Source organism: Pinus tabuliformis, chromosome 7, assembly GCF_031772625.1.
Source record: "Pinus tabuliformis cultivar Carrire ecotype Pingquan chromosome 7, CPIR1, whole genome shotgun sequence".
Lineage (NCBI taxonomy): Eukaryota > Viridiplantae > Streptophyta > Pinopsida > Pinales > Pinaceae > Pinus > Pinus tabuliformis.
Genome location: NC_142293.1, coordinates 419719924 through 419739655, shown reverse-complemented (window position 1 = coordinate 419739655; position 19732 = coordinate 419719924). Strand labels below are relative to the sequence as shown.

General features: G+C 37.6%; 1 protein-coding gene across 1 annotated transcript; it reads left to right on the top strand.

Annotated features, from left to right (window-relative positions):
* Positions 1–15816: 15816 nt before the first annotated feature.
* On the top strand, positions 15817–19732 carry LOC149247734 (ribonuclease 1-like). The gene is made up of 4 exons (XM_089445231.1): positions 15817–15888; positions 18772–18927; positions 19149–19344; positions 19437–19732. The coding sequence occupies exons 1-4, from the start codon at positions 15817–15819 to the stop codon at positions 19730–19732; spliced, it is 720 nt and encodes a 239-aa protein (XP_089301357.1).

Below are 19732 nucleotides of genomic sequence, written 5' to 3'. Positions count from 1 at the left end.
GGTAGGTGAGATGCATCACACCCTTAGCACGGAGTAGTTTGTATGGTCCAGTTTTGACTAGTTCTGAGCATTTTTTCATGGAGAACTTCTGGGAGATGATGTAATCAACTGACCCTGCTCCTTTAGGGTATGAAAAAACACTTTTAGGGACTTATAAGCCCTTGGTTTATGGACATATGTTATTGGGGTTGTAGTGCCCAAATATGTCTATAACACTAATGCTCTAGCTAAATTTATTTGATTGATGAATAGTGTGTTGCGTCCTTATCTTGACAAGTTTTTCATTGCATTCATTGATGACATGATGGTATATTGAAATAATGAGGAAGAACATGCCGAACATTTAGTAGTAGTGTTGAGGTGGCTAAGAGAGAATCAGTTGTATGCTAAAATTAATAGGTGCAGCTTCTTTCAGACAAAGGTACATTATTTGGGGCATGTTGTCTCCAAGGATGGCATAGTAGTGGATCCAGAAATGATAAGGGCAATTATGGAGTGGGTAACTCCTAAGAAAGTGGATGAGGTGATATCATTTATGGGATTGGTAGGCTACTACAGGAGGTTCATTAGGAAATTCTCATGCATTTCATATCTTATCACATCATTGTAGCAGAAAGGTAAGAAGTTCAAATGGACGAAAGAATGTGAGGCTACTTTTGAGTAGCTTAAGAAGTTGTCGAGACATGCCCTAGTGCTAAAGATTGTGGATCGAGAGAAGGAGTTTGTAGTGTGTACAGATGCTGCAAGGGAGGACTTGGTGGAGTTCGCATGCAACAAGGGTAGGTAGTGTGCTGTGAGTCAAGAAATTGAATGAACACGAGAAGAACTATCCAATGCACAATCTTCAGCTAGAAGTGATTATACATGCATTGAAGATGTGGAGGTACCATCTTCTTGGCAGGAGGTTTACATTTATGAGTGATCACAGTGGGTTGAGATATTTGTTTGATCAACCAAATCTGAATGCCAGGAAAGCTAGATGGTTGGCAACCCTTAGTGAGTTCGACTTCGATATTAGATACATCAAAGGGAAGGAGAATCAGGTTGCAGATGCTCTTAGTGGGATGGTAGAGGTAAATCATATAGCAGCTATGATCTCTTATGGGATAGAGTTACGAGAAAGGATTGTACAGGCATGACAGTGAGATAGAAAATACATGGAGATTATGCACATGTTACAACAGATCAAAGGTAATGGTATAGGTATAGGTGTAGGTACAGATACAAATACAACCGTAGGTACAGGTACAAGTGTAGGTATAGGTACAGGTACAGGTGATTAGGATTCAAACTATTGTCTTAGGGAAAATGGTTGGGTGAGATTTAGAGACAAGATCTATGTGTCGAATTGTAGTGAGCTCAAGAAGGTTATCTTGAGGGAGTTTCTCGCCAAGCCATACTCGAGTCATCCATGATATCATAATACATTGACAATGTAAGCAAGTCCTACTATCGGCTGAATCTGAAGAAGGAAGTGGCAAAGTTTGTGGCTAGATGTTTAGATTTTCATCAAGCTAGGGCAGAATGTAAGTATCTAGGTGGTTTACTATAGCCTATAGTGATTTTGGAATGGAAATGGGAGGTCATTTCCATGAATTTCCTCACAAAATATTCTGAGGACAGTAAAGAAGCATGACTCTATTATGGTCATGGTTGACAGGTTCAGCAAGGTAGCTCACTCTGTTCTAGTAAATACTACATATTCAACTAATGAGGTAGTAAAAGTGTTCATCGGAGAGGTTGTGAGATTGCACAGTGTTCCAAAGAAGATTGTGTCAAACAAGAATGCAAATTTCACTTCCAAGTTTTGGAAGGAGCTATTTGTAGGTTTTGGTACAAATTTTTCCTTTAGTACAACTTATCGTCCACAGAGAGATGGACAGACAAAGAGGGTGAACAAGATCTTGGAGGATATGGTGAAGATGTATATGATGCACCAGCAGAAGAAATGGGAGGAGCATCTTCCATTGGTTGAGTTCACATACAACAATGGTTATCAAGAGTCATTTAGGATGAGCTCTTTCAAAGCATTGTATGGGTAGAGTTGTAACACCCATAAGCTAGAGTGACCTAGTGAATAGGGTAGTTATTGGACCAGACATGTTGACAGACATGGAGTAGGAAATACATGTTATAAAGAATAATTTAAAGGAAGCACATGATAGATAGAAGGGTTATGCGGATTATCATGGGGTGTTCAAGGAGTTTCAGGTTGGGGAGAATGTGTATTTGTGCATCAATCCCAAGAAAATATCTTTGAGGATTGGTTCATGTGCCAAGTTGGCACGACAGTATTGTGGGCCTTTTGAGATCCTTGAGATGATTGGACCAGTAGCATATTGACTTGCACTTCCTCCTAGAGTGAAAGTCCATGATTTTTTACATATTTCATTCCTTAAGAAGTATATAAACGATGTTAATCATGTTATTGATTAGTATGTATTGCAGGTGGAGCAAGAAGGAGACTTCCAATAGAAGCCTTAGTGCATATTGCAGTGGAAATATTTCATGCTCAGGAACAAAGCCATAGAGAAATTTAAATTGCAGTGGAAACACTTTGGGCTTGAAGAAGCTACATGGGAGATGGCGGTTCAGATGCAGGCCATGTATCCTTCATTGTTTTTCAGTTGAGGAAAAGTAGTTTTGGTTTCATTTTGGTATATGTTTGGAATATGTCTTGCTGATGTTATGGTATATGTATTTATATGTATATGGATGTAAATATCACCACAAGCTAAGTTAAAAAGCTCCAATAAATGGTATGGGTGTCATATTATTATGGTTGTTATATTGTCATGCTGTCATGATGTTTTTCTTTTGAGCAGGCCTTTCATTGTAAATACTGCAACGAGCTAAGTTATAAAGCTCCATGGGAAACATGTTTACTTTTCAATAGTTTTTCTGAGGTCATGGTGTGGTTTAACAACGAGGATAGTGTTCCCTAAGGGGGGGGGGTGTGTTTGTAACAACCCAGGTGAAAAGTTCATGTAATAAAAGTTAATAATGGAAAAATAAGACCACGGTTAAGGGACATGCATTCCAATATGAATGTTGGGAAAAGATAGCCTAGTGGGCATCACTAGATGTGTGCTTTGGCTAAGGAAAATTGCCAAAGGCTAACGCAAAGGAATTAAAAGGAAAAAATGAATTTTTGGCATATTTATTTATGAAAATAAAGGAAATTAGGAGAAAAGTAAGGTGAAAGGTCACATGTTGCATGTGAGGAGGAAATTAAAGGAAAATAATGGAAAATTACAAAAATAGAGGCCTCATTCATAAAAAGGCTTATGAGGATCAGTGGGCAAGCCTTTGGCTAACCTTTTGTCAGTTCGAGTTTGTAGCTCTCTCATTATTTTCTCTCTCTCTCTCTCACTATTGGTCACATAGAGTTTTATTGGAGCACTTTCGCTTTGGATTAAGTAAGGAAAAGCAAGAAAAGGGAAAGGAAGGAAAGTAAGGATCAAGGAAGGAAAAGCAGGATCAGGCAGCTTCAACAGGAATACCTTGCAGGTAACCTTTTTCATGTCTGATTTCGTAGCTGGTTTGGACATGCATGGATTTGCATGTTGGTATATGGTTCTCTTGTTGTCGGTGGTATGGTTTTTCCAGGTTATGAAAATGGTTTTTAGCCTAGCCTTTCGTTTTTCTAGATGCCATGGTGTTGGGATGTTTATTTTGGTTTTTTGAGCTTTGGTTTTCTAGATGGGTTTCGGAATCTGTGGCAGAGGTGGTATCAAGGTTCATTCCTAAAGGCCCAAGAATCCCTTGACCAATTTTTGCGAGATACACGGTAAAGCCTGAGGGAGAAGTCTCGACTTAGGGCCTAGTTATCCAAGTTTGGATTGTGGTAAAGCCTAAGAGTCTGGTCTCAGTTTAGGGCATAGTGATCCAGGATTAGATTGCAGTAAAGCCTGAGAGACAAGGAGATGGAGAATTCCTCACCGATAGTGATGGATTCTGGATGGCATTCCAGGTTTGGTTCGGTTGTGATCAGAGCACCGGTTTTGGTGTCATCACGGTTTGGTGACGGTGGATGTGGTTTAACATCTAGATTCCCTTGGTTGTTCTCGGATTGGTTGTTCTATGAGATCCCACATTCATGCTTGGAATAAGGCACGAGTGTGACTCGTTGAAAGAGATATTTGGTTCAATTATGTCTATCGTCGGATGGTACCTGGAAGTCTCGGACCTGGTCGAATTTTCCTACGATTAATAAAATCTAAATTCTCTTACTTTTGTACTTGTTTATATGTGGATTTAATGGTTGTCATATATCTGATATTTATATGGTTTAATGCTAGTTATGAGCATGGTTATGTGACAGGTTCATGTCAGCTTATTTCATCTATTAAATTGTAATTGTTAGATGGATGGATGCAAGAGCTAATTGATGATATAATAGTTCATTGGAGAAGGAGGTGATCCTGTTGGTTATGTTTCCTAATTTCTTTTAGTCATTTATGTTATGTCTTGTATCCTAGACCTGTAGGTTGCATTGGTGCCAAGTGTTTAATAGAATTTCAGTCCCCGATGGGGATGCTCATGCCTAATCCTATCATTGATTTTGAGTAATCAGTATTTTTATGATCTCTTTGAAGGATTTTGAAGGTTGTAATGAGTTGTGGGCAGAGGTCGAGCTTTTGGGCTAGAAAAGTGGCTCAAATCTCAAGGTCGCTCGCATAGTTCTGCTGAGAAAAGCCCAGAGTCATTGGCACAGAGGCATATGAGAGTGACTTTGAGTTGACGATCATTGTGTTTCCTATAGCATGAGAGAGAATCTGGGTTAAAAGGCTTCAATCATCAGTGGGACTCATGGACAGGCTGTCTGTGTGGCTGACATGTCTCCTGAGGGTGTTTTGTTGATGTGGATGGGTTTGTTTGATATGTTCCATCGATTCAATTTCCTTAAGGTCACCTAGGAGATTGAGTCCCTTAGTAACCTCTCTCTTCACATGTTTGCCTGGCTGGATGGTTTCTTGGGTGGACCTGGGAGGAGGGGCGTTACAAATACTTCAAAGAGATTTTTAAAACATACTAAATGTCATTAGCATTTAACGTACAATAGGATATACGCTCTTTGAAGTGCAACCTCCCATGTATCTCTCTTGAGGACTAAACAAGATTGGCCTAAAATAGGGAAAATGACTATCTTGCCAAACCAATGCCACTAAGCCCTACCTATTGAAGTAAGATATAATAAACTATCACTTGTTGAAGCTAAAAAGGGATATATATATCAAAACTTATGCAATTCCATTCCACCTTGAAATATGGAAGGATAATCACTTTTCTCCTAGAAATAAAATTGGGGCCTTTTCGCTTTTCAATATCAGAAAAAATTACATTGTTGCTGAGTCTTCTATCATTATTCTAGAAACATGATCTAAATGCATACTTATTTTTGCTTAATTAAAAAATAGCAACCAACATTCAGTGGCAATGGTGATTACATTCAACTAGCAAATAATTGAAAGAATGCAAACTTTTCCACAAAAGGATTCTTATTGAGATGGTTCATAAAATTAGATAGACCCAAATCAATAAAAGCACAAAATTGCATCCAACGTGACTACTAATTCTCTACATTTTTCCATAAGTTCAACATACAAGTTCACATAATTTTTCCCTAGAAAAGGTTGGAATGTGACGAGGGAAATAGTTCAGTTGTGGTTCTTCTAACATTGTACCTAGTTCATTGTGACTTCGAATTTGGAAAGGATTCCAAACACTGTCAAAACCTACACTCGGGCATCGATTTCTACTAATCCAATCCCGTAGAAACACCTCACAATTATGGTTAGTTACTTTGAGCAGTCGGAGCGCAAAGTTGAGCGTAAGCATGACTTGAAAAGAAATGAGAAAGATAAAGGAAAATGGTCACTAAAGAGAGGAATACCTCAAGATGCAAGTGAGAAAGAAAATGCAGTTCCTTACAAGAGATTCAATACAACTGAGGAGGAACGTGGAGAGTAGTAGGCTAGAGGTGGTGGTAGAGAACCATTGTAGTGTTGGATATGTGGTAAGGATCATCATAAGAGGGATTGTACATAGTATTAGAGTGGTGGTAGACCCCAGATATACAATGCTTAGGAGGCATATATAGTTGGTGATGTTGGTCATCGCATTCCTCAGATCTATGAAGTTGTGGGCAGTAGGCAGGTGGATCATCAGGAATCGATCATTGAGATGGATGATAAGATTCGTGATCAAGTTGTTTCTATTTTGATTGATCCTTGATCTAACTATCGCTATATTAATCCTAACCTGGTGGATAAGTGTGGTTTGAGAAAAGAAGTGTGTTCACCATTAGGTAAGAGCTTGTGCATTTGAGTTAAATGGTATGCCTACAGCAACACATTTGAATGTATGTCCATTAGGTTTGTATAGTATGCTTTTAGGTACAGATTCCAAAGTGGATTTCTTAGACAAGGCCATTGAGTTTGTGGATGATAGTCGGGAAAAGTGGAATTTGCAGGCAAAGAAGAAGCTTACATCAGTGAGGATGGTTACCACTATGCAAGCTAAGCACAGTTGTAGAAAGGGTTGTGTGATGTTTACTGTACACATTTCTAGTGACAAGGGTAAGGAGGTTGAGGATGCAGATGTGTTAAGAAGATACCCAGTTTTGCAGTAGTTCCAGGATGTATTTCCTGAGGACATTACTAATTTTCCACCTCACGGGGAGGTAGAATTTTCTTTCGATTTGATTCCAAGGGAAAACCTTGCATCAAAAGAACCTTATAGAATGACCACACCTGAGTTGGTGAAGTTAAAGTTGCAGTTGAAGGAAATGTTGGGAAAGGGGTACATTAGATCGAGTGTATCACCTTGGGGTGCACCAGTGTTGTTCGTGAAGAAAAAATATGGTACTCTTAGATTTTGCATTGACTAGAGGAATATGAACAAAAAATGTTCAAGCACAGGTACCCTTTGTCGAGGATTGATGATTTGTTTGATCAATTGAAAGGAGAAGCAATGTTCTCTAATATCGACTTGAGATCAGGATACCATCAGGTACGCATCAAGGAAGAGGATATCTTCAAGACTGCATTAAGGACCAAGCATGGGAATTATGAGTTTTTTGTTGTTCCATTCAGTTTGACTAATGCTCTAGCTAAATTTATGTGTTTGATGAATAACGTGTTGTGTCCTTATCTTGACAAGTTTTTCATTGCATTCATTGATGACATGATGGTATATTGTAATAATGAGGAAGAACATGTCGTGCATTTAGCAGTAGTGTTGAGGTGGCTAAGAGGGCATCAGTTGTATGCTAAAATTAATAAGTGCAACTTCTTTCAGACAAAGGTACATTATTTGGGGCATGTTGTCTCCAAGGATGGCATAGTAGTGGATCCAGAAATGATAAGGTCAATTATGGAGTGGGTAACTCCTAAGAAAGTGGATGAGGTGATATCATTTATGGGATTGGTAGGCTACTACAGGAGGTTCATCAGGAAATTCTCATGCATTTCATATCTTATCACATCATTGCAGTAGAAAGGTAATAAGTTCAAATGGACAGAAGAATGTGAGGCTACTTTTGAGTAGCTTAAGAAGTTGTTGACATATGCCCTAGTGATAAATATTGTGGATCCAGAGAAGGAGTTTGTAGTGTGTACAGATGCTTGCAAGAGAGGACTTGGTGGAGTTCGCATGCAACAAGGGAAGGTAGTGTGCTATGAGTCAAGAAATTGAATGAGCATGAGAAGAACTATCCAACGCACAATCTTCAGCTAGAAGTGATTATACATGCATTGAAGATGTGGAGGCACCATCTTCTTGGCAGGAGGTTTACATTGATGAGCAATCACAGTGGGTTGAGATATTTGTTTGATCAGCCAAATCTAAATGCCACGAAAGCTAGATGGTTTGCTACCCTTAGTGAGTTCGACTTCAAGATCAGATACATCAAAGGGAAGGAGAATCAGGTTGCAGATTCTCTTAGCGGGATGGTAGAGGTAAATCATATAGTAGCTATGAGCTCTTATGGTATAGAGTTACGAGAAAGGATCTTACAGGCACGATAGCGAGATAGCAAATACATGGAGATTATGCACATGTTACAATAGATCAAAGGTAAAGGTATAGCTATAGGTTTAGGTAGGGATACAGGTACAACCATAGGTATAGGTACAAGTGTAGGTATAGGTACAGGTACAGGTGATTAGGATGCAAACTATCATCTCAAGGAAAATGGTTTGGTGAGATTTAGAGACAAGATCTATGTGTCAAATTGTAGTGAGCTCAAGAAGGTTATCTTGAGGGAATTTCACACCAAGCCATACTCAGGTCATCCGTGATATCATAATACATTGACAATGTAAAGAAGTCATACTATTGGTTGAATCTGAAGAAGGAAGTGGCAAAGTTCGTGGCTAGATGTTTAGATTTTCATCAAGTCGGGGTGGAATGTAAGTTTCTAGGTGGTTTACTATAGCCTATAGTGATTTTGAAATGGAAATGGGAGGTCATTTCCATGGATTTCATCACAAGTATTCTGAGGACAGTAAAGAAGCATGACTCTATTATGGTCATGGTTGATAGGTTGAGCAAGGTAGCTCACTTTGTTCTAGTAAATACTACATATTCATCTAATGAGGTAGCACAAGTGTTCATCAGAGAGATTGTGAGATTGCATGGTGTTCCAAAGAAGATTGTGTCAAACAAGAATGCAAAGTTCACTTCCAAGTTTTGGAAGGAGCTATTTGTAGGTTTTTGTACAAATTTTGCCTTCAGTACAACTTATCGTCCACAGACAGATGGACAAACAGAGAGGGTCAACAAGATCTTGGAGGATATGGTGAGGATGTATATGATGCACCAGCAGAAGAAATGGGAGGAGTATCTTCCATTGGCTGAGTTCGCATACAACAATGGTTATCAAGAGTCGTTGAGGATGAGTCCTTTCAAGGCATTGTATCGGTAGAGTTGTAACACCCATCAGCTGGAGTGACCCAGTGAATAGGGTAGTTATTGGACTAGACATGTTGACAGACATGGAGTAGGAAATACATGTTATAAAGAATAATTTAAAGGAAGCACAGGATAGACAGAAGTGTTATGAGGATCATCATGGGGTGTTCAAGGAGTTTCAGGTTGGGGAGAATGTGTATTTGTGCATCAATCCCAAGAAAATATCTTTGAGGATTGGTTCATGTGCCAAGTTGGCACCATGGTATTGTGGGCCTTTTGAGATCCTTGAGACGATTGGACCAGTGGCATATCGACTTGCACTTTCTCCAACAGTGAAAGTCCATGATTTTTTACATATTTCATTGCTTAAGAAGTATATAAAGGATGTTGATCATGTTATTGATTAGTATGTATTGCAGGTGGAGCAAGAAGGAGAGTTCCAATCGAAGCCTTAGTGCATATTGCAATGGAAATAGTTCATGCTTAGGAACAGAGCCATAGAGAAATTTAAAGTGCAGTGGAAACACGTTGGGCCTGAAGAAGCTACATGGGAGATGGTGGTTCAGATGTAGACCCTGTATCCTTCATTGTTTTTTGGTTGAGGAAAAGTAGCTTTGGTTTGATTTTGGTATATGTTTGGAATATGTCTTGCTGATGTTATGGTATATGTACTTATATGTATATCGATGTAAATATCACCACAAGCTAAGTTAAAAAGCTCCAATAAGTGGTATGGGTGTCATATTATTATGGTTGTTATATTGTCATGCTGTCATGATGTTTTTCTTTTGAGCAGGCCTTTCATTGTAAATACTGCAATGAGCTATGTTATAAAGCTCCATGGGCAGCATGTTTACTTTTCAGTAGTTTTTCTGAGGTCATGGTGTGGTTTAGCAATGAGGATAGTGTTCCCCAAGGGGGGGGGGGTGTGGGTTCTATAACAACCCTGGTGAAAAGTTCATGTAATAAAAGTTAATAATGGAAAAATAAGACCACGGTTAAGGGACACTTATTCCAATATGAATGCTGGGAAAAGATAGCCTAGTGGGCATCACTGGATGTGTGCTTTGGCTAAGGAAGATTGCCAAAGGCTAACACAAAGGAATTAAAAGGAAAAGATGAATTTTTGGCATATTTATTTATGAAAATAAAGGAAATTAGGAGAAAAGTAAGGTGAAAGGTCACATGTTGCATGTGAGGAGGAAATTAAAGTAAAATAATGGAAAATTAAAAAAAAAGAGGCCTCATTCATAAAAAGGCTTCTGAGGATCAGTGGGCAAGCTTTTGGCTAACCTTTTGTTAGTTCAAGTTTGTAGCTCTCTCATTATTTTCTCTCTCTCTCTCACTATTGGTCACTTAGAGTTTTATTGGAGCACTTTCGTTTTGGATTAAGGAAGGAAAAGCAGGAAAAGGGAAAGGAAGGAAAGTAAGGATCAAGGAAGGAAAAGCAGGATCATGCAACTGCAACAGGAATACCTTGCAAGTAACCTTTTTCATGTTTGATTTCATAGCTGGTTTGGACGTGCATGGATTTACATGTTGGCATATGGTTCTCTTTGCTGTCGGTGGTATGGTTTTTCTGGGTTATGAAAATGGTTTTTAGCCTAGCCTTGCCTTTTTCTAGATGCCATGGTGTTGGGATGTTTATTTTGTTTTTTGAGCTTTGGTTTTTTAGGTGGATTTTGGAATCTGGGGCAGAGGTGGTCTCAAGGTTCATTCCTAAAGGCCCAGGAATCCCTTGACCGATTTTGGCAAGATACACGGTAAAGCCTGAGGGAGAAGTCTCGACTTAGGGCCTAGTTATCCAATTTTGGATTGTGGTAAAGCCTAAGAGTTTGGTCTCAGTTGAGGGCCTAGTGATCCGGGATTAGATTGTAGTAAAGCTGGAGAGAGAAGGAGATGGAAAAATCCTCACAGATAGTGATGGATTCTAGATGGCATTCCAAGTTTGGTTCGGTTTTGATCAGAGCACTGGTTTTGGTGTCATCATGGTTTGGTGATGGTGGATGTGGTTTAACCTCTAGATTCCCTTGGTTGTTCTCAGATTGGTTGTTCTATGTGATGCCACATTCATGCTTGGAATAAGGCACGAGGGTGACTGGATGAAAGAAATATTTGGTTCAGCTATGTCTATGGTTGGATGGTACGTGGAAGTCTCGAACCTGGTCAAATTTTCCTATGATTAATAAAAGCTAAGTTCTCTTACTTTTGTACTTGTTTATATGTGGATTTAATGGTTTTCATATATCTGATATTTATATGGTTTAATGCTAGTTATAAGCATGGTTATGTGACTGGTTCATGTCATGGTTATTTCATGTATTTACTTGTAATTGTTAGATGGATGGATGCAAGAGCTAATTGATGATATAATAGTTCATTCGAGAAGGAGGTGATCCTGTTGGTTATGTTTCCTAATTTCTTTTAGTCATTTATGCTATGTCTTGTATCCTAGACCTGTAGGTTGCATTGGTGCCAAGTGTTTAACAGAATGTCAGTCCCAGATGGGGATGCTCATGCCTAATCCTATTGTTGATTTTGAGTACTCAGTATTTTTATGATGTCTTTGAATGATTTTGAAGGTTGTAACGAGTTGTGGGCAGAGGCCGAGATTCTGGGTTAGAAAAGTGGCTCAAATCTCAAGGTTACTCACACAGTTCTGCTGAGAAAAGCCCACAGTCATTGGCACAGAAGCATATGAGAGTGACTTTGAGTTGTTGGTCATTGTGTTTCCTATATCATGAGAGAGAATCTGGGTTAAAAGGCTTCAATCATCAGTGGGACTCATGGACAGGTTGTCTGAGTGGCTGACATGTCTCCTGAGGGTGTTTTGTTGATGTGGATGGGTTTGTTTGTTATGTTCCATTGATTCAATTTCCTTAAGGTCACCTAAGAGATTGAATCCCTTAGTAACCTCTCTCATCACATGTTTGCCCAGCTGGATGGTTTCTTGGGTGGACCTAGGAGGAGGGGGCATTACAAATACTTCAAAGAGATTTTTACAACATACTAAATGTCATTGGCATTTAAAGTACAATAGGATATATGCTCTTTGAAGTGCAACCTCCCATGTATCTCTCTTGAGGACTAAACAAGATTGGCCTAAAATATGGAAAATGACTATCTTTCCAAACCAATGCCACTAAGACCTACCTACTGAAGTAAGATATAATAAACTATCACTTGTTGAAGCTGAAAAGGGATATCTATATATATATATATATATAGATATATATATATATATCTATATATATATATATATATATATATATATATATATATATATATATATATATATATATATATATCTATATATATATATATATATATATATATAGATGTATATATATATATATATATATATATATAGATATATATATATATATATATAGATATATTAAATTATGCAATTCCATTCCACCTTGAAGTATGGAAGGACAATCACTTTTCTCCTACAAATCAAATTGGGGCCTTTTCACTTTTCAATATCAGAAAAAATTACATTGTTGCTGAGTCTTCTATCATTATTCTAGAAACATGATCTAAATGCATACTTGTTTTTGTTTAATTAAAAAACACCAATCAACATTCAGTGGCAACAATGATTATATTCAACCAGCAAATAACTGAAAGAATGCAAACTTTTCCACAAAAGGATTCTTATTGAGATGGTTCATAAAATTAGATAGACCCAAATCAATCAAAGCACAAAATTGCATCCAACGTGACTACCAATTCTCTACATTTTTCCATAAATTCAACATACAAGTTCACATAATTGTTCCCTAGAAAAGGTTGGAATGTGACGAGGGAAATAGTTCAGTTGTGGTTCTTCTTACATTGTGACCTTGAATTTGGAAAGGATTCCAAACGCTGTCGAAACCTACACTTGGGCATCAATCTCTACTAATCCAATCCCGTAGAAACACCTCACAAGTATGGTTAGTTACCAATAGTGTGAGTCATCCATTTTGTATCTTATACTGCAAGTCTTCTAACACCTTTTATGCTTCCAAAGAGTGAATTATCTTTTGTGAAAATAAACCCTATGCTTCCACCTGAGCCTTTCCAATCCCAGCAACATAGAATTTACCCTGCACTTGAAATGGGACTAAATACGAATTTCGATGACTACCTAAATTGGCTTGACATTCATGCAAAGGAGACTATGATTTACATTTCTTTCAACTATAAGAATTCCATTTCGAGTGCTTAGACCAAGGAGTTAGCCATGGGTTTGGAGGTTAGTGGCGAAGTTGGTTTGGGTTCTATGGAAACATTCTGAATCTAGAAAAAGGATGCTCTTGTTAGCTCTAGATTTCATCCCAGAGGGCTTCCATGGTCGTAGGATGGATAAGAAGTAGGGGTTTATTGTTTTGGGGTGGGCGCCATAATTAAGCAATTTTCCACATCCTACCACTCCTCGCTTTCTCTCCCATTATAGATGGAACTCTACCCCTCCTGGCTTTCTCTCCCATTGTAGATGGAACTCTATGTTGGAGACGATGACGATGGGTATTCGTATGATCACCTTGCCTCTCTTCACATTGGAAAAACTAGATTCAAGCTACCAACCAACTCAAAAAGAAAAAGACCTCTTTTTACCTCAAAAATTTCAACACCTTACTAAGCCTAAAAATTCAACTTCATGCCATATGTTGATTCGTTATTTTGTCTTAATTTTTATATTAAGACAATTAAAATAACTCCAATTTTCATTTTAAAATAATTAAAACTAAAATGTATGTGTTTAAGTTAAAATATTTATCTTGTCTTAGAAAAAATTCTTAAAAGCCCCCTATACATAGTAACATGACCCATCTATTTAAGTTAACAAGTGTGGTTACAAAGAATACTATATTCCATGTGTTGCTAATAATTAATGATACCTGAATGCCTAGGGGTGCGACTTGTTGATGAGCGAATGCACTGCTAAGTTGTTCGTGTCATTGTACAGTTCACAGTTTCAAGCCTCATGTTACATGTGCGCTATGCTTGGGGGCGGTGCAGTTGCAGCTAGAGTTTATAGTGGCAGTTATTGGGGATCAAACCCGTGTCATGTGAATACGAGTGTCGATGCATTACCGATTCTGCCAGTCATTAAAAAATAATAATAATGATATCCACAGAGTGTGGGTATGGGGTAAAGGCATCAACAAAGAAAGATTCTTGTAGCTTTAGAGTGGTGTTATTAGGGATGGTAAGTGGAAAACCTCCATTTTAACATATGCCTATATATTTATAACACATGCCTATAAACATTACCAAATGAGGGAGATTATAATCACTGAATTTACTTGGTTTTTTATATAAATATAATTGGAAATCCAGTTTGGAGTAGAATATATCAAATTTAATAAGTTCTTCCAATTAAATAATTAGTGTGAATTTAACCTAAATTTATTGTGTTCAGCTCTATGTTTGTATTGCATGCATCGAGGTCATAATATGCTTAAATAATTTCAATATATAAAATATTATGTCTTCTTCATGCCTTTGCAATAATGCAAAATGAGTGAAATGATACTTATGCTTCTACCTCTACACATGCTTTACATTCACATATAGAATATTTTTGCATAGACTTTACCTTTACACATACATTACTTCCGCATAGTCTTCAACATTGCACATCCTTCAACCACACAACTCTTCTCCTGCACATTCTCACTTCCACATGTCGACACACATTTCTGCCTCTGCATACTTCTTTTGTACACCGCTAGACTGCACAACACTTATTCTACACACGGAATATTCCACACAATTGCTTTCTCACATTTGTCCTTTCATACATGATTTTGTAAACAATGTTATCAAATGTTTTTATGTCACTTACTATCATTACAAAAAATTTGTATTATGATGTTTATCAATGTTTGATGGTTATTTACACCTTATAAATTATGTTTGGTACTCCATGTTTTTCATCCATATTCCATGTTTCCATATAGAGTTATCCTATTGTTAATTAAATAAATTATGACATGGTTTTCTCTCCTTCTATGGTCTTTTAAAACAAAATTAGGAATCACAGTAGTAAGATTTTAGTTGGTTTACTTTTAGTTTTAGTTACCTACTTTTTAGAATAATTTAATGTATAATTTATAATAAGTTATTTTAATTTAGTCTTTACTTTAATACAATATAAATTACATTTTAATTTGATTATTAATTTCACTATATTACATTTTTAATTTTAAAATGATATATTTTTTTAAAGTCAAATTTATCCGATCACATAGAAGCATCAATCTTGTTACGTCGTAAGCCGTTCCTCTCTAAAACCAACTCTCCTTTGAGGTTACGTGTCCATTTTGAGCGTTTGATTTAGTTGTTAGACGATTAAAATTGTTTGAGCCATCGGATTGATTCCACCGAAACGTTATAAGAATCGAAATTGGTAGATCTCCATTCTTGAGTTGAGAGTTTGGTAACAATTTATAGAAGACGGTTCAACTATCGGGACTCTGTAATGTCGATCAAAGCGGCGGCTTCGCCACAACACTGCTTCCTTCCCTGAGCACTTGCTCGAATGTATCAGTCCCAATATTGCTCAAGTCCTCGTCTGTGTTTCACGGCAAATGGAGAGGTTTCAAGTTCAATTCTCTGCGATGTCAATCCTTGCAATCCACGGCTGTTTTGAAGGACCTCTCGACGCAGGCAGGGAATGGATTCCTAGAGCCGAATGTTGTTGAGTGCAGTGTGGTTCGTCTAGGGTTGCCGAGCAAGGGTCGAATGGCACCAAGCAGGCGGGCAATGGGTATTGTGGGTCTCCTCTATGGAATTTGGGTTTTTGAGATTAACATTCCATACTTGAGGTGGGTTGTGAAAATCCCATAACTTCAAGTCATAAAGCTATTGGCTCTGAGCACCATGGATCCCTTAATTATGAAAAGTATGGAGGCAAAGTTAGACAAACTACCCAGCAAAGAAAATTTTCAGGCTCCTGATCTGTGCAAAGCATTCCAAGTAAGTATGCTTTTCTACCCTTGGTACAGACTCCAGAGTAGAACATTGGAGATCCTCAATTTCAAATTTCAATCCCAATGATTTAAGTATTATTTACTGAACCGACTAGAGAGAATTTCATACGAAACCCACTGCAGTAAATTTTACTTGAAGAAAATGCTGACCCTCCGACTGCTCTGTCTCTTTATATTGATATGGGAATCCCAATTTCTCTCACCTATTAATCTTGATATGCATGCAGACTTTATTCAAAGGCATATCATTTAGAGAGTTTACCAGTGGAGCTTTGTCCGGGGCCATGGCTAAAACTGCAGTGGGTCCTTTGGAAACTATCCGGTAACTTTTCTTCATTCATTCTTCGTTTTATTCAGAGACAAGATGAAATGTTTTTAATCTTTTTATTGGAAATTTCAAGTTGCATTATGAAAACAACATTATGCAGACAGCATGGTGCTTACTCTATAAAGTCCAAGATCCTACTAGAAGTTACTGCTTAGTAATGGGAAAAATGGAAAGAAAAACTCTTTTCTTTTTTCTCAATATCTATTATTCTTAGTATCCATTTGGGGGTTGGGGGTGATGGGAGGAGGGTTCGGTTCCAGACATTTTTTTTCTTCCTGTTCTTACTGTTTTTTAGGTCTTGGGCTTCCTGAAATTTATAAAGCCTTTTGTCTCTTATTCATTCCGATTGGTATGAAAGCCCATAGGGTTTGCGTCTCCCCAGGATGCAGAATGGTTAAGTTGGCTCACTAGTGAAAGCAAACAGTTTTTGCTACTCGAGTCAGTTCTGGAACATATATATTATTTGAGAGCGCAGTATCCTGCTTTAGTGCCTTTGTTTAGTTGATTAGGGTTGTTCAGTGTTTTGAATATGCCTGTGTAGGATCGATTGTCAATCTATTCAGCCTATTCTTTTGTGGGCTTTTCTACAGATTCTCAACCTTGATATTCAATCTCACTGACACTTGCTATGTTACTGGAGTTTGTCTGTGAATATTTTATTTGACTAGTTGGCTTAATGGTTGGGACAGGATGCTGCCATGTAAACATCCCAGAATATAAATCCCAGCAGGTATAGAGTTTTTCTTTTTCTATGTGTGAGGGATGGTGTTTGACTACTTGGAATTGGTTTCCATCCATCAACAAAGGGGTTTAACACATGTCCAACAGGCCAAATTGGTCTAAGTGGGTGTTTAATAGGATACTTTATCCTTACTATAGTGACATATCCTTGTGATGAGATTTGGCTCCACATAAATATTTCCTCCTCTTTCAGTTAAATGATTATGTTTGCGAACATTCAACCCATTCACAAGAAAATAATCAATCATGCTGAAGAACTAGATGCTTATGTCCTCCGAATTCTTGATGCATTATGTCTAGAGAAATGCCTTTATATTGACTTTTCATGAGTGTTATGCTTCAAAAGGGTACTACACTCAAATGTAAGAGAATGACTCTACAATTCTTCTTTCAGACTTTAATCTGCTGAGTATCTACCACCTACCAAAAGGTGGAACACATGATGGCTTATGTTATTTGAATGCCCTCTTTGTGGAGGTGCATTGTCCCACAAGGGACAAAGTTGCAAACATGTTACTTAAGGGAATAAAACCCTAACATGTCACTTAAAGAGAATAAAACCCTGAAAACCCTGATTGTGACCCTACTTTCACTGGCCTGATAAAGCCCAATCTGACCTTAACATTAGACAAAGAAAATGATAATAATTAAATTCTCAAGTGATGGGGTTCTTTAATGGATAGAGGAGGACTGGGTCTAGGGACGATACTAAGTGAGGGTTTTTTAGTGCATGATTATTTCCAAGTTCCTTGTGGGAAAATACCCTCGTTTGGTTTAATGCCATCTTCAAATATGCTTTCTTTGCTTCAACAGACTTCTGTTCTTTCCTTTCAAATTCAAGTTCTGACAGAGCCTCCAAAAGTCTTGCATCTTTCTGCTTAACTGCATTTTCATTCAATCTCAAAACCTCAGCTAATTGTTTGGCAATCCCTTTATTTTCTTCCCAAGTTTCTTCATTTTGATGGGGTACGTCATTCCTTTCCCTAGATACTTCATCCAATTGTTTGGCAATGTTTTCTCTCTCTCTGCAAGCTTCTGCAAGATGACAAAGAACCTCAATCTGTTTCCTCTATCCTCTACATACACTATGAAATGAAATGAAATCCACCAATTCATGTATGGAAATTGATACTGAGATCACTTTTATCATACAGAGGGAGTGTGTGATGGATAGTGTGAGATATTTATTCTCATCTGCAGGTGGAGTTCAACAATAAGTTAGGAGTGACATATTATCTGATGTGTATGACTAATTTTGCTACATGTGAGAAATCATTGTTCTTTGGTTTCCATCATTGATGTGGTGTTTGCATCAGATGCTTTTCATTTTAATATATAGTTTAATCAAACCATATATTTATTACGATTTGGTTATTTATAATTGTTTTTTCCATTAAAATATTTCTCCAACTTATTTTCAAGGCACAAGTATTGCAAATATTTTTCTTTATTAAAGATAAATATTTTGATGAACAAAGCTATTATAAAAAAACCATATCTTAATCAAAACATGCCTTGCTAAACTATATCTTAAACTATATTTACACCGTAAGGCGTTCCCTCTGAAATGAACTCCCCTTATTGTCTATCTGTCACTCTTAAATACCATTATATTATATGTTAGACGATTGAGAGAATTTGAATTGTTCGATCACAAAAGGAAGAGGAAGCAAAAACCATTTTCAGCAGTTGATTAGCATGGTCGATTTCTGGCATAGCTAGGGTTCATGTCACAGGGTTCTGCTTCAGTATTCTTTCTCGTAGTGTATGTTAATGGAAATAAATTGCTTGTAAATGTAGTGCCCTGGTTCATACTGTGATACTCGTAGAGGATGTTGTTACCCTCGCACAAGAAAGCCTGCTTCCGACTTTTCCATTCATGGTCTCTGGCCGAATTACAGCGACGGGAAATGGCCACAGTTCTATGATTCTTCCATGGAATTCGATTACTCAAAGGTGCTGCTCACTCTATACTTTTGACTTATATGATCATGGATGGATTTTATGTATTGTGAGAGAATTTGCAGATTTCAGATCTGAAGGAAGAGCTGCAACGGGACATGGCCACAGTTCTGTGATTCTTCCAGAGAATTCGATTACTCAAAGGTGTTGTTCACTCTATACTTTTGACTTATATGATCATGGCCGGATTTTATGTATTGTGAGAGAATTTGAAGATTTTAGATCTGAAGGAAGAGCTGAACAAATATTGGGATTCTTTAAGCTGTCCTAGCAGTGATGGACACAAATTCTGGGGGTACGAATGGGAGAAGCACGGCACTTGCTCTCTCAATCTTGATGAGCATTCATACTTTGAGTTGGCCCTTTCCTTGAGAGAAAATATGGACATTCTCGGGGCGCTTAAAGAAGTAGGTGATTAGATACCAGAAGACCGCTACCAAATTAATTCTTTCATACAAAATCATTATTTAGATTTGTAATAGTAATTGGTAGTTTGTTTGTAGGTATTAAACCTGATGGAAGAGAATACAGTTTGAGGAATATCAAAGAAGCCATTAGAGAAAGCACTGGACAACTGCCAAGAATCAAATGCAATAGAAGCGAGGAGGGAGAGCATCAACTATATCAGTTGTATGTATGTGTTGATAAATGGGACGCTTTCACTGTTATCGAATGCCCCTTTTACCCACACAACAATTGCCCTTCCATGCTTGTGTTTCCACCTTTCTGGGACAACGATCACAAGATCAAAGAATCTTTCACAAGCGAAAACAATACTAATGGAATAGAGGATCATTAG

What these genes read in the sequence shown, in the direction of transcription:
- LOC149247734 (XM_089445231.1), top strand. Translation starts at nt 15,817, where the DNA reads ATGGAGGCAAAGTTAGACAAACTACCCAGCAAAGAAAATTTTCAGGCT. An exon ending in ATCTGTGCAAAGCATTCCAA is followed by an intron (nt 15,889 to 18,771) that starts GTAAGTATGCTT and finishes TTGTAAATGTAG; the next exon opens with TGCCCTGGTTCATACTGTGA. An exon ending in TGGAATTCGATTACTCAAAG is followed by an intron (nt 18,928 to 19,148) that starts GTGCTGCTCACT and finishes GAGAATTTGAAG; the next exon opens with ATTTTAGATCTGAAGGAAGA.